At 43.0% G+C, this 16,066-nt stretch overlaps 1 protein-coding gene across 5 annotated transcripts in view; it reads right to left on the reverse strand.

Annotated features, from left to right (window-relative positions):
- Nucleotides 1–3,414: 3,414 nt before the first annotated feature.
- TP73 (tumor protein p73) overlaps nt 3,415–16,066 on the reverse strand; it is a 139,327-nt gene continuing 126,675 nt past the window's right edge. For 4 of the 5 annotated variants that reach the window (XM_040429963.1, XM_040429949.1, XM_040429959.1 and 1 more), the window contains exons 11-14: nt 15,418–15,569; nt 15,063–15,195; nt 9,791–9,884; nt 3,415–3,899 (exon numbers count right to left, since the gene is read on the reverse strand). In XM_040429963.1, the coding sequence (XP_040285897.1) occupies nt 3,579–3,899; nt 9,791–9,884; nt 15,063–15,195; nt 15,418–15,569 (700 nt within the window). In that variant the 3' untranslated portion in view covers nt 3,415–3,578. The remainder of the gene's footprint in view (nt 3,900–9,790; nt 9,885–15,062; nt 15,196–15,417; nt 15,570–16,066) is intronic. The other variant, XM_040429967.1, reaches the window with a different exon arrangement.

Consider the following 16,066-nt stretch of genomic DNA (forward strand, 5'->3'; position numbering starts at 1 on the left):
TACATAAAATAGTACAGAAGTGACCACAATGAGCAACCAATCCTTTTTTTTTTTTTTTTTAACGCCTATGCACCTAAAGTGAATACAGGAAAAAAAAGAAAAAGATGTTCAACATGAGATGAAAATAAATTGAAATCTATGTCCGCCAGGGGCTGGGGTAGATTTCTGTCTAGGTGCACAGCCTGGCAGAGGATGCACCTAATGTATAACCAGCCCTGCTCCTCATCGTAAATGAAGTGCACCCTCCGTGGTGCAGGGGTTCGACGTCGGTCTTTGATCAATGACCCCCTATAGTTTGTAAATATGGAAATCCCAATTCATACCTAGAAAGCAGCTGAAAGTGACCAGATATCACTTGTTTTTGTTGTGCTCCATGTAGTGTGAAATTTTATCTTAAAGGGCCACTCAGGATAAAACTATATATGTATAGCAGTCCCTCAAGTTGCAATATTAGTCTGGTTCCGGGACCACCATTGTAAATTGAGTGCATAACTCTAAGGAAAACTAGTACAGAAATTGGTTCCCAAGCCTCAAAATATCATCCCAAGATAAGGGAAAGTAAGATTTAAGAAAAATAAGCAGATAACTAAGAGATTAATTCCTTACTAATAAGTCGGTGATAGATGCTGGAAGCTGTAAATCACTTTCTATGATGAGGTCAGGAGCTTCTTCAGGTTGATGTATCGCAGTGTATTAGAAAAATAACACGGAGCCGCCCTCACCTGACATCCTGCCACTGACATGGATGACATCCGCAGGATAGGCTATCAATATCTGATTGGCTGACACCCTGCACTCCTGCCGATCAGCTATTTCAGACTAGCTTAGACGCTTAGAGGATAGAGCAGTTAACTGTAGCCCTGACGGAGTGTCGGAGCTACTCTGAAATAGCTGATCGTAGGGAGTGCAGGGTGTCAGACGGTGCCAATCAGATACTTATGGGAATCCTTTAAGGTAGCCTTACCCCTTCACTAGTTGTCGGACGAAGCTTATTCAACATGCCGAACAAACATGGTCGGAACCTCTAATACACATTAGATGTTAGGCCGGTCTTGTCACAATCAATGGGTTCACCTGACTTTAATGTGTCTGGCCAACTTTAGAGTTTCATTTGCATTGATAACAGTTATTAGATAAGCTGGTCAGATATGGCATAAAACTGATCATTGGAGGTTCAGCAGCAGAGACCACTATACATTTTGGAAATTAAAGGGTTTGTAGGAGATTAGAAAAACCTTGGCTGCTGTCTTTCTTCCTGTACACAGGTGTGTGTGGTGTTACAGCTCAACTCCATTAAAGTGAATGGGGTGAAGCCATACAACCACATACAACCTGTAGTCTCTGTTACAGCATTGAAAGCCTTGCCTCACCACAGACAACCCCTAAGTACGGGGGGAAGCTGCAGCCAACAAGATATTTTCCCTACAGTGCCCAATGTAGTATTATGTGCTAGCCATTTAGAATAAAGTGTAACCTTTAATAAAAGTGTAGGGCAGGTGATTTTATTAACGTTTATCATATACTTTATTATGCAATTCCGCTTATGGTAATTTGTGTTAAAACTGCTCCAGAAGTGCAGCCCCAGTGCTAACAACAACTGGCGCGTGTTAGGAAAAATCTAGATTCATTGCTCAGTAGAGCTGAATTTGGGTCCTGTACAAGCTTGTCCTCTGCCTGTCTGTTGCTGCTGAAAACCCCAATGTTTTGGTGCATCAGGTATTTCTATAATGCACTGTCCTGACCCAGTGCCGGTGTCTGATTAGAACACCGGTCACAAACACTTCCCGACCAACTAGTTGGTGAGAGCGTCAGGAAGTTGGGCGATCTGAGCTGTTGTGATTGCTGTTAAAATGTGACAAAAACACTCTAATGGCTGTCTGTGTAATACATGGACGGCTTGAGTCTTCTAGCGCAGGGTTCCTAAACTCCAGTCCTCAGGGCCCACCTGCTGGTCATGTTTTCAGGATTTTCCTTAGTATTGAGCAGGTGATATAATTAGTGTCAATGCATCAGGACTGACCACAGGTATTCATTCTGTGGGATATTCTCAAATCGTGACCGGTAGGTGGGCCCTGAGGACTGGAGTTGAGGAACACTGCTGTAGCGCAAACAATGCTTGTCAGTGTCTAACTGCTCTGGTTCATAGAAGAGTCCTGAGTCAGGGACCCCTCTCTGACATCCATGTCCTCATGTGGATGTGCTTGCCCTGATGGTACAATCCCTTTAAGAAGCGTCTCCAGCTGCAGATTACAATATGATTTCCAATTCTTGTTTGAGAAACTTGCAAATTAGTTGTTTGCAACAGATGATGATACAGCATTTCTGCCTGACAAGGACCACCAATCTTTTCCCTGAATAGAACACATTTTGCTATAAATAGAGGTATCTGATTTAGAGGCGTAATCGGTATCTTGTTTTTGCTGTTTAGGGTTTGTTATAACAAAAAAATAAAAATGCACAAGTTGCAATAGATCCAAAAAAAAAACATGAAACCGGGCCCCAAATGTGATTTGGAAAATATTCACTCACATAACAGGTGGACGCACCTTGACAAGACTCCCTGGTAATAACACAACGCAGCAAACTGTGTCCTACTATATCTACAACTACACAGACACAACAGACCATTATCGCCATTTTCTCCCAGTTAATGACATTTGTTCACAAATACGGAAACTGGTTTAATCGCCCCTGAATCTGAGTGCTTAGCGTCCATCATTTTAAGAATCAAAAAATTCAGAAAATTTAAATACATCAAGTCAAATAAAGCACAGCTTATGAGTGAATAATACAGCATACAAGGTACAGAGCTTTATTTCCTACTCGCACAGTACTATAGGGGACTGCACGCCCCATACGCTGGACTACTCTACAAGTCATGAATAGTTTATGTTACATATAAATAATAGAAACATGAATATTATGGGACTGGGAAAGTATTTACACTTTAGGTTACAGCCATAAATTACAGATATTTATGCCCCTAAAACGCAGCTGAGTTGACTGAACCCAGTTATATATAATTTATTTTTATAAAAACACCCTCTTCGGTGCAGGTCTTTAGATCTCCCATGTTTTGTTGAAAACATGTTCTCAAAAAACCATCAGAAATCTCTCTAACGAAACACAATGAACAGACAGCAGTATGAATACTTTGTTTGGCAGTTCATTGGGAAGGTAGGCCCTCCATTTTGTACCCTTGGAAGAGTTGCTTTTCTCAACCATGGGCCTACATCTTGGGACACAGGTATCTCCCCAGTTTATGTGAAGCCACAGATATCTCCAAGATGAACCACGAACCCTTCAATGATGGTTGCCTAAAAGTATATCCACTAATAGGGTACCTGCTGGATCATTCGGTTCATTCTTTTGGTGTGCTTACAGTAATATCTGAAGCATCATTTGTGTACTCAGATCATCTTCTTATCAGTGATGCTACCAGATAAGACCAAAGGAAAAGCACCACAGGTATTATAGAACTCTCTCCTTGTCTTCCGAGTGGAATTATTCACTTTTGGCTTCATCAAGTTGAGAAATTATGTGTAATTTTGGTCAGCATCATGCCAATTTACAACATATTAGTTAATATCAGACTCTGCAAACTCTTCTTTTATAGACTGTTTTCGCGCCTTGCAGTCAGGTAAATCAAAGCCAAAGTCTGCCCAGTCATCAGCTCCACTCCGGTTGGGAATGGTAATGGTATGTCGCACTCGAAAATGCACCGCCTCCATAACACGCTGGCGCTGAAGCTCACCAGAGCTGCCTATGGAAATGCTGGAAGCATTACTGCTGGATCGGATTAGCTGTTGGGTTCCATAGTCATGGCTTTTGTTCAGCTCTTGAATTCCTCTCCATATCAAACCTTTATAGTGTTCAGGAATCTTCAGTGCTCCAAGATCCTGCAAGAACAGACAGAACTGCTTAAGAAGGGTCTGGAATATTCCAATAACATATGCAAGCATTTATAATAATTTAAATTACATGGAAAGTATGGGGGACAGTCAAGATATACATACTGTGGGAAGTCTAGGAGAAGAATGAGATATATGATAGATTTATGTTCTATGGTCAGTCTATGCAAAGGTGGTAAAATGTAACTGGTAGCCCAGATGGCTCAAGATCTTTTTGAAGAATCACAGTGGCACTAGACAGTGGGCTTCTTAAACCCCTATCATACGTCTACGATTATGCCCAAAACTAAACTTATAGGACGAGAATTATCAAAACTGGTGGTAATGTACTTAGCTGCCCATGTCAATCAATCAATCACATTCCACCTTTCATTTTTCATAGCTCCTTTGGTAAAAACATCAATCTGTTTGGTTGCTAGGATCAAAAAAAGCCAGTTTTCCTTTGCACCAGCTTTAATGAAGCTCCTCCATAAACCCTACTGATGTGTCCAAGGCTATCAGTTCAACATTCTCTAACTGAATTGACCCGGAGCAAGAAACATTCCCTGCATGCATGGTAATGAAAATCTAATTATTCAGTCCAAATGGTAATTCTGCCTTTTCACTGAAATTGTAACAAGTAAAGGACAACCAGAGACAGCAGATGTCTCACCAACACTGATGGTCAATGAAACATCTTCAAGTCTGCAAACAATGAACACTTTCTATCCCTTTAGATAGAAAATGGGAGTATCTTCTTGTGTTATCTAATGGTTAGCAGTCTACAGTATCTTATTTCCCCTGCTCAAGCCCATCAGATACTAGAGGAAGCCTCATCCTCTCCACACCTGTGTGGCTGTGTCTAAATTTGGTCAAACCCGCCCGATTCCCCTTTCAGCCCATGTCTATATGGCATAGGAAGGATTAAAGGAGAACTCCTCTGTTATCCTACATATTTCCAACAGGAACAACACAACAGCTTCTTGATGGATCCCCCTTTTTTTTATATTCAATGCAAGTCTATGGCAACAGGATAGACATCTGTTTTTACAGGAAGAAAAACATGATGTGACCCTAGCTCTACTCATCTCTTTGTGTAGATTTTAACTTTTCCTCTAAGAAACAATTAAAGGGAATGTGTCACCTGGAGTAGAAAAACAGCAGTACTCTAGAAAGCCTCTATTATAGAGCTGAAATGTTGCGACCACATGGTTGAATAAAGAAATAATTTTTATTCATTTTTTATATGACAGTGCTGCCGTTTTTCTACTGTAGATTTGGGATTGTTTGCCAAATCCATTGGCTTGCACCTCAGCCTCCATAGCCAGTTTTTTGCTGTGCTGCCATTTTTTCATTTCAATGTGTCGCCTATATTTTTTCTGCCAGCTAAAACCAGACAGTGACACACAAACTTTTCTTCTAATGTTTCTATTTTGTGACTGTAGATTTTTTATTCTATTTTCAATGACCATGATTATGGGGACAGCCATCTTGCCTGAGTTGCTGTTAACAGCATTTAGAGATATGATTAGGTACTGCGGAAGAGTTTTCTAGTCCTGCTCTGTGACCTGTGCAGGAGTAGATAAGCTGTGACATCACCTATGGTGGATCCTGTGTTATCTGTACAGAGGTGATATCTGTCATTGCAATTTTACCTGTGATGCCAATGAGATGACTGATGTACAGACCCAGAAGTGATGCCTATGCAGTGTGAAAACTGCAGGATTTTAGGATTTTTGTTAAATATAGATACACTAGAAACAATAGGTAATTTTCTGATGACACATTCCCTTAAAAAAAAAAAAAAAGGGACAAGCTCATTAGTACAAAAGAGATGATGCTCAGTATAGAAATGATGAGTTCTATGGGCGTCATGCATCCAAACTCTTGGAGAAAAAGTTTTTCGTGTAGCAAATAGTGGTACATTTTCTAAGCTAGACTGGATGTGTAAGGCTATGTTCACATCTGTGTCATTTATGGAGCCTCTGTTGCAGATTCTATCACTGATGTTTTTGTGCGAAAAATAGCAATGCGTAAAGCGGTATCAGACACCTCAGTGGAACAGACCCCATTAAAAGTCGGTGTATCTTCCAATATAAAAGGGAGTGGCTCAGTGGTTAGCACTGGTGCCTTGCAGCGCTGTGGTCCTAGGTTTGAAACCGACCAAGGACAACATCTGCATGGAGTTTGTATGTTCTCCCCGTGATTGCGTGGGATTCCTCCGAGTACTTCAGTTTCCTCCCACCCTCCAAAGACATACTGATGGGGAACTTAGATTGTGAGCCGCATTGGGGACAGTCTGTAAAGCGCTGCGGAATATAGTAGTGCTATATAAGTGCATAAAATAAATAAGTCATAATGCAGATATAAACAGAGCCTTACAAGCCTGTCTTAACTCCGAGATATGAGACCTGCTTGGATTAATGGTTTAAAGCCTGCATTAGACAGGCAGATGAGCAAGCGATTGGTGGGATGGAAGCATTCCCTCTCGTCAGTTGCTAGCTAGCTAGCGGAGGAGACCGCTGCTATTACATGCTGTGATTTCCTCAGTAGCATGGGGAGTAGTGATCGCTCATTCCCATACTGTTTAGTGGTTTTCTGGCGTCAGATCATTATTAGACAGCAGGAAGCGATGCCTCTGAGAAGCACTGATTTTTAAGCATGCCTAAAAATCAGAAATGCCAGATGAACGAGCTGTGGTCTGGTAAAGCAAAGCCAAAGGAGTGGCCAAGCAACATAATGAGCACATAAATATGGTGCATTGTCTCTAATTGTACTAGACCGTATGTGGATTCAGTGTTATTAAATGCACGTGGCAATGGCAAATCTTCCACTACAAGGAAAAGTGGCAGCCAGTCACGTCACTGGTCTTGTTTCCTAATACATTGTCACCTCTGCATATTAGGGAATTGCATACACAATTGAATTTCACAATATACGAGTGGAAGAGATTACACACAGAGTGGGGGCAGGATGGGAGGTCAGCTTCAGTCATATTCAGCTTTTACCCCTGTCACTCCTATTAGTAAAAGTACCTGTTCAGGTAACATGAGCATATAAGTAAATTGTTGTCTATGCATCTAATGATAAAATACTGGATATATTTCATTTGGATGTTTCTGTCTAAATACATGCCCACCGTTTGTCCGAGCACTATTTTTCTGATAAAGACCTCCCAATCCCATGTATAGGTGATAATAAAATGCTGTCAGACAGCAGCCACCACTAGGTGGAGTTTGTTGGTGCATGCAGGCAGACAGGATTTTGCCAAAGGTAACCTGTCACTAGATTTGAAAGAGGTTTTCTGGGATTTCATATCAATGGCTTGTCCTCCGGATTGGTCATCAATATGAGATTGGCGGGGGTCTGACTCTCAGCCCCCTCGCCGATCGGCCTCCTTGCAGCTTACCAAGCACAGCACCGTCCATTTGATAGCAGCTGTGCTTGGTATTGCAGCTCAGACCTATTCACTTGAATGAGACTGAGCTACGCCTCGGCCACGTGATGGATGAACGTGATGTCACATGGTCTAGGAAGAGGCCTAAACGCTCACGGAGCACCACAGTCTCTTCACACCGTGATTGGCGGGTGTCTGACTTCCAGCACCCCCGCCGATCTCATACTGATGGCCTATCCTGAGTGTACAGGTCATCAATATGAACATCCCAGAGAACTCTTTTAAGACACTAAACCACCAGCCTGTCATTACACTGCTGGGGTTTACATTCTAAACATGCTCCTCTCAAAACTGTCAGTTTTAGCATTCTGTTTGAAAAGAAATGATAATACAGTGCATGCTTTATGTATGTTACTGGAGAAGAGTCATGAGAAGAGTCCAGCGGCATCTGGCGCTTGTACAGATGAAACTGGGACACCAGCTGAGTATTCTCATAACCTTTTACAGGACATACTGTCTTATAAACGCTAAAATGGACAGTTTTGAGAGGGGAGGATTCCGAGTGGTAAACCCCAGCAGTATACCGATGTAGCAGCATAAAATCTAGTGACAGGTTCCCTTTAACTCTATGTCTATACAGAGAAATTGGAGCTCTATAAAGATACATTAAAGAAGCATTCCCACAAAAAAAATATATATTTTCTGACCTGTTAGAAAGGTACATGATTTAAACTGTAGTTAACGTAATCTTCTTACCAGTGACTGTAGTTGTGAGTTATAACCTCCCTTCTGATCCTTACCTGTAGCTTGTTACCATCACTCTGACTTTCCAAATAACTCAGCATCTTGCGTGTGAACAGGAAACCAGTTTCTCTATGTATTCTTATGGAAGCCTCAATGTCAGTCTGATAGGAATGAATAGAGAAGTAACTGACTTCCTGTTCTGTGTTAGTTGTAGGTCAAAGTGTTGGTCACGTGACACAGCTGAGGGTCAGAAGGGAGGTTATAACTCATAAATACAGTCACTACAATTTACATCATGTACCTTTCTAGCAGGTCAGAGAATAATTTTTTTAGCTGGAGTTGAATCATCACAAAATGTTGGAACAAAAACAACAGTTGTAATAAGCTGGATTTACTTTCTAAGGCAGATGTTGAAGAGACAAGACAGACATTGTACTGAGATGTTGTAAGAAATGTTAACGATTAATTCAGTGATATTGGAGGTGTGAACAAGGAATGACGTGGAAATCAGAGCCTAGTTTTTAGACTAAAGGAAAATGTTGATCATGTTTTTAGGGTGTCTTTGAGATTGTCGCCCCTCTACGTTCCTCTCAGAAACTTACATTAGCCGAATGTTTCCATTGAACACTGATTATACCGTCCAGCACAGCAATAGTAGTCACTGAACTGCATGTCCGAATGTTGCTAGGTAACCACTTTCTAAAGTGGGCATGCCCTCTGAATGATGGCTCTTAGAACTTGCCCTGAAAGGTGCTATCAAATTCAGAAATAAGATTGAATGTTCTACTAGTCTGATAAATGTAGAGATTTTAGGCAGTTATCCAAGACTATAAAATGCTCCCCCATATGCCGGGCCCCTCACAATGAATATATTTAACTGGCTCCCCTGTCCCTGCGCAGCTCTTGGTCCCCGCACCGCCGCTGCTGTTTCTCCCCGTGCGCGGATGAAAACATCCGTTGTCGGGGGAAGGGGGGCAGCCAATGGCTGATGGGGACGAGCCTCCCTAGCATCACGGGTGACCAGGAGCGGTGCTGGGAGCCAGGTAAGTATATCCATTGTGAGGGGCCCAGCATATGGGAGGGCATTTTATAGTCTTGGATAACCCCTTTAAATTTGGGGTGATGGATGGAGATGAAAAAAACATAACAGTATTAAAATGCAGTTTTCCTAAGGTCTCCTCAATGTATTTAAAGTGCGTCTGTCAGCAGATTTGTACCTATGAAACTGGCTGACCTGTTACGTGTGCACTTGGCAGCTGAAGACATCTGTGTTGCCCCCATGTTCATATGTGCCCGCATTGCTGAGAAAAATGAAGTTCACCTAGAGGCCTCCTCTCTCTGGAACTGGCACTCCCCCTGCACTCTGATTGACAGGGCCAGACGTTATCACTGCCAGGCCCTGTCAATCAGACTGCAGAGGGTGCGGCAGTTGCAGTGAGAGCAGAACCTTTATATTATATTCATTTTATAGGTGCATAGTTGATCCCCAGCAACCAGTCCACACTTCTATTCACAGCTGTTCATGCACATGCCTTATGGCCAGTAGGATTATCAAGGAGCATGGGAGGGGGTCCCTGGACAGGCAGATGCTTCACTGTATATTGATGGTGGTCAGGCTTTTTGCTACATGGTGACTGTTTGCTGGGACTCAGCATTATGTTGCATGTGACTTTGTTAGTCCAGGAGCCTCATTGCCTCTGCTGTTTTATCTGGGTGTGAGGTCCCTGACCAAAAGAGGATTTCCCCTCCAAGCATTTACCTCCATAGTTAGGTTCTGCAGGTGGTATATATTCTGTAAACCTTGGGATGTGAAATACTCGATGCAGTTTGGACACCCCAGTCCTGTCAAAAAACTGCAGAAACAAAAAAGGTTTGGAAAAATAAAGCAGATTTAACTGACAGACAAACCATCGGTTCTCATAACAGGACATGAACTTCACAGACTTGTCTGTGCCAATCAAGGGCACTGCTGTAAAAACTGGTGCAAAGGGAAGTGCGGAAAAGGTACTGTAGCTAATAGCAACCTATTCTAGAAGGAAATGTTTCATTGGTTGCCATTGAGGTCATCACCATTTTGCACAAACTACTCATTCGAACGTCTATGCCTAAAAGTTCCCCATAGCCCTCACTGTCTTCTGTATAAAGAATATGTCCGCCATTGATACCATTTTATAGAATTATTCTGCAGAAGACTTACTGACCCCAAGCTACATCCAGTATTATACTCCAGAGCTGTACTCACTATCCTGCAGGTGCAGTTGCTGTGTACAAAGATTATGTTTCCGGTACTAAACTTGAATTAGATCCTATATTATACTCCAGAGCAGCACTCAATATTCTGTTGATGGAGTCACTGAAAAATGTCTAAACTGTCTACGTTGCCCATAGCAACCAATCCAAGCTTTTATTTTATATTCCGCTCTTGAAAAATGAAAGCTGTCGATCAGCTGCTGAATGGGTCGCGGGGCTCGTGTGAGCAATGTTTAGCTGCACTGGTGCAGTGTAATTACAACTTCTTCTCCCATTCAAGTTAACAGAAGAGGTGCTACAGCCTAAACAGCGTGCAGCTAAACATTGAAGAGGACAGCCCCCCACTGATATGATATTGATACTGAAGGTAGGGCATCGATATCCTGACACTCTGCAACCCCTTTAAAATATCACCATGAGAAATCATGTTACTAAATCTTTTAAAATATTATTATATATACCGTATTTTTTGCTTTATAAGACGCAGTCGTCCCCCCCCCCCCCCCAAAGTGGGGGAAAAATATCCCTGCATCTTATGAGGCGAATAGCGCTCATTAGCACCGGAGGACTGGGAAGCGGTGAAGGCTCTGTACTCACAGCTTCCTGGTCCTCCGCTCGGCTGTCTGCTGTGCAGTGCGCGCCAGGAGGATGAAGAGCGCGGGCGTTGAGGAGTGGTGGCGTCCAGGAGCAGGAAGGGTAAGTGGTTTCTTTATTTTATATGTTCTGAGGGTGCTGGGGTCTGAACTGAGAGGCATGGGGGCAGTAATGAGAGGCATGGGGCAGACATAAGAGGCATGGGGCAGACATAAGAGGCATGGGGGCTGATATGAGAGGCAGTGGGGACTAATATGAGAGGCATGGGGCTCTTATATGAGATCTGATTGGGGGGTAATTCACATTGGGGTCTGATCTGAGGTCTTATTGGGGTCTTATTAACATTGGGGGGCTGATTGGGGCTGTGAATTTAGATCTGATTAACATTGGAAGTCTGATTGTTGGTCTGACCTGAGGTCTAATGAATAATATTTTTTTCTTATTTTCCTCTTTTAAAACCTAGGTGCGTCCTATGGGCCGGTGCGTCTTATAGGGCGAAAAATACGGTATATATTATTATATAGGTATATAAAGAGTGCCCCGCCATAGTAATTTTCACTTTCTCTTAAAAAATTCCAGCAGTTCTACAGCTGACTGTGAATGGGACAGAGCTGCAGTGCCAGTTGTAATCGTATGTACAGAGCTGTAGAGTGCTGCAGCCGCTGGTCCACAGTGAAGAAGTGGCCGCACTTCAGAAAAAAATCTGAATTTCCATCTCTGGGGGAAGCTGCTGCCAGCCATTTCTTTCCCCTGTAGTGGCCTCTACAAGACAAATGTAGTATTACATGCTGCCTATTTTAAAAACTCCCATGCATTTCAGTGGACACACCCTTCTTTGGTGGCTGGGAATGAACGTTTTTGGATCACTGGAGGTTCCAGTTTCTACACCCCCACAAATTAGGCCTTTAAAACAACCCTTTAGCTATTCATTCAGTCTTGTCTGCTAGCCAGTGGATTGGCTTTGTACTCATGGGAAGCATTTGTGTAATATTGCAAACTCTACAAGTCTCGTGGTCCTGTACTGCGCCTGTCAGCCTAAGGCCTCATGCACACGGCCGTGTTCCGCGGCCGAGAGCCGTCCGTGGTAACCCGGCCGGGATTCCTTCTGACAGCAGGAGCGCACGGCGTCATTGGTTGCTATGACGCCGTGCGCTTCATGCTGCCGGTGCTGTACAGTATAGATCATACCAGTGTATTACTGTACAGCAGCGGCGGCATGAAGCGCACGGCGTCATAGTAGCAACCAATGACGCCGTGCGCTCCTGCTGTCAGAAGGAATCCCGGCCGGGTTACCACGGACCGCTCTCGGCCTCTGTGCATGAGGCCAAAAGGGAACCTGTCCCCGGGATTTTGTGTATAGAGCTGAGGACATGGGTTGCTAGATGGCCGCTAGCACATCCACAATACCCAGTCCCCATAGCTCTGTGTGCTTTTATTGTGTATAAAAACCGATTTAATACATATGCAAATTAACCTGAGATGAGTCCTGTCCCTGACTCATCTCACACACAGGACTCATCTCAGGGTAACTTGCATATGTATCAAATCGTTTTTTTTACACAATAAAAGCACACAGAGCTTTGGGGACTGGATATTGTGGATTTGCTAGCAGCCATCTAGCAACCCATGTCCTCAGCTCTATACACAAAATCCCGGTGACAGGTTCCCTTTAACTGGTACAATGCAACGTTACCACTTAGAATATAAACAAAGCTATACAACGCTCTTGATCTATGGGACATAACTCTATGCTTCCTTGTCCCCCTTCTACTTCACTGTCTCCTCCTGTAACACTCCTGGACCTTTAGAGGTTGTTCAGGGTGTTTAAACAATGAGCTATTAGCAGGAACCAGCATAAAATAATAAAAAAAAGCATTACTCACCCATTAAATGTCTTCCTGCTCCAGCATTGCCTCTCTGGTCGCCATCACTACATCTCTTAATTGATCAATAAAGCCAATGACTGGCCTCAGGAGCCAGCATCACCTCTGAGGCCAGTGATTGGCTGCAGTGGTCAATGTACATGACATCATAGCTGCAGGTGTGGCAGGGACTGGAGCAGCAGTGCTGGAGTGGGCTGAGCCTGTTATAAAATCCCGCACAACCCCTTTTAAGATGTTCTTGTCCAGTTTCCATATTACCCCTATTCCCTTTCCCCTTTTTTTTTTATACAGGATCCTGTTTTTTTCTTTTTCTCTCTCTTCTTCTGACGGATCAGAAGAACGGAAAGCTAAACGGTTGATGTGACGGCACCCTTACTAGTATTTGTAATCTCCATAAAATAATAGCTCTGGAGCATCTTTACTCATCTATTCCTCCTGGAAATATCTGAATGAACTGACAATTGGGTGTTCGCATCACCCTCATCAGTGGGACGTACCCAGAGACAGGCTTTTATTGTGTACTTATTTTGTGTGGTGTGTTTGTGACGTTTATGTTGTGTGTAGTTTATCACGTGTTGTGTGTTATCTGGACACGATTGTTACCACACTCAATGTTAGGTAATTTAGGGGTCACTCCACATCCAGTTAGTTCATAGAAGATGCCTCTACATTAGATTCATGCAAGGGAAAGGTAAAAGCTAAGTAATACACCCTGTACAGAATTATTAGGCAAATGAGTATTTTGACCACATCATCCTCTTTATGCATGTTGTCTTACTCCAAGCTGTATAGGCTCAAAAGCCTACTACCAATTAAGCATATTAGGTGATGTGCATCTCTGTAATGAGAAGGGGTGTGGTCTAATGACATCAACACCCTATATGAGGTGTACATAATTATTAGGCAACTTCCTTTCCTTTGGCAAAATGGGTCAAAAGAAGGACTTGACAGGCTCAGAAAAGTCAAAAATAGTGAGATATCTTGCAGAGGGATGCAGCACTCTTAAAATTACAAAGCTTCTGAAGCGTGATCATTGAACAATCAAGCGTTTCATTCAAAATAGTCAACAGGGTCGCAAGAAGCGTGTGGAAAAACCAAGGCGCAAAATAACTGCCCATGAACTGAGAAAAGTCAAGCGTGCAGCTGCCAAGATGCCACTTGCCACCAGTTTGGCCATATTTCAGAGCTGCAACATCACTGGAGTGCCCAAAAGCACAAGGTGTGCAATACTCAGAGACATGGCCAAGGTAAGAAAGGGTGAAAGATGACCACCACTGAACAAGACACACAAGCTGAAACGTCAAGACTGGGCCAAGAAATATCTCAAGACTGATTTTTCTAAGGTTTTATGGACTGATGAAATGAGAGTGAGTCTTGATGGGCCCATGGCTGGATTGGTAAAGGACAGAGAGCTCCAGTCCGACTCAGACGCCAGCAAGGTGGAGGTGGAGTACTGGTTTGGGCTGGTATCATCAAAGATGAGCTTGTGGGGCTTTTTCGGGTTGAGGATGGAGTCAAGCTCAACTCCCAGTCCTACTGCCAGTTTCTGGAAGACACCTTCTTCAAGCAGTGGTACAGGAAGAAGTCTGCATCCTTCAAGAAAAACATGATTTTCATGCAGGACAATGCTCCATCACACGCGTCCAAGTACTCCACAGCGTGGCTGGCAAGAAAGGGTATAAAAGAAGAAAATCTAATGACATGGCCTCCTTGTTCACCTGATCTGAACCCCATTGAGAACCTGTGGTCCATCATCAAATGTGAGATTTACAAGGAGGGAAAACAGTACACCTCTCTGAACAGTGTCTGGGAGGCTGTGGTTGCTGCTGCACGCAATGTTGATGGTGAACAGATCAAAACACTGACAGAATCCATGGATGGCAGGCTTTTGAGTGTCCTTGCAAAGAAAGGTGGCTATATTGGTCACTGATTTGTTTTTGTTTTGTTTTTGAATGTCAGAAATGTATATTTGTGAATGTTGAGATGTTATATTGGTTTCACTGGTAAAAATAAATAATTGAAATGGGTATATATTTGTTTTTTGTTAAGTTGCGTAATAATTATGCACAGTAATATTCACCTGCACACACAGATATCCCCCTAAAATAGCTAAAACTAAAAACAAACTAAAAACTACTTCTAAAAATATTCAGCTTTGATATTAATGAGTTTTTTGGGTTCATTGAGAACATGGTTCTTGTTCAATAATAAAATTAATCCTCAAAAATACAACTTGCCTAATAATTCTGCACTCCCTGTAGATTAAACCCTAGGAACAGATTAGGAAGAGAACAGCAGGCATACCTGACAAGGCTGGGGTCAGCGTTGTAAGGGGGTGGGGGAGTGCAGTGTGACCCCGATACCATAGACTGCGAAGAGTGAGCGCCGTTCATCTCCCCATTCAGGTGCATTGAGTGATTGTTTAGCATGCCAGGGCCTGGAGGCAGAGAAGGAAATCACAGATTAATATGACAAACGTATGAAGCTCCGTTTTTAGAAGCACAAATGTATTCAGCAGTCGTCACTTCCTTTCCTGCACTCCCCGGCTGCTGAGCAGGGGACGATAATGAGAACAGGAGAAAGTTCCTGGTTTAACATTAAAGCTGGGCAGCGTTGGCTGGAATGAGAGCCACACATAGAGTGTACTAAATATTCTTACCCATGGGCATCATCCCTGGTGCGGTGTTTGCACTATGCTGATTGGGCTGCCCCACTAGTTGGTTGACTGATGGCAGCTTGTTGATCCCTCCATGGACTTTGTTCATTGGAGAGATGAGAGGACCGTAGGATGACTGTGATTGCAGATGGGCACTGGAAATAAAGACATGATGTTAACATAAAAGACTCCTTCTCATAGCTTCTTATCCTGTCCAGCGATAACTTTGAGACGTAATATATCAGCTCCCCACAAGCATTGGCGCCCAGTCACTGAAGCACATTTACATCTATTCCTATTACATACATAGAGCACACAGGACCCTATAGCAAAAACCGAATTTTAGAAATGTTTGCAAGTTTATTAAAAAGGAAAATTTCCGATGGACAGAATTATTCAGAACCTTTGCTATTACTCTTGACTCCTGTGGTAAATTCAGTTGATTGGACATGATTTGCAAAGGCCCACCCCTGTCTATATAAGGTCTCACAGCTGACAATGCATATCACAGCAAAAACCAAGCAATGAGGAGGAAAGAACTGCCTGTAGAGCTCAGAGACAGGATTGTGTGAAGGCACAGATCTGGAGACAGGTAGAAAAACATTTCTGCTACACTGAAAGTTCCCAAGAGCACAGTGGCCGCCATAGTTCT

This window comes from Bufo bufo, chromosome 1, assembly GCF_905171765.1.
Source record: "Bufo bufo chromosome 1, aBufBuf1.1, whole genome shotgun sequence".
Lineage (NCBI taxonomy): Eukaryota > Metazoa > Chordata > Amphibia > Anura > Bufonidae > Bufo > Bufo bufo.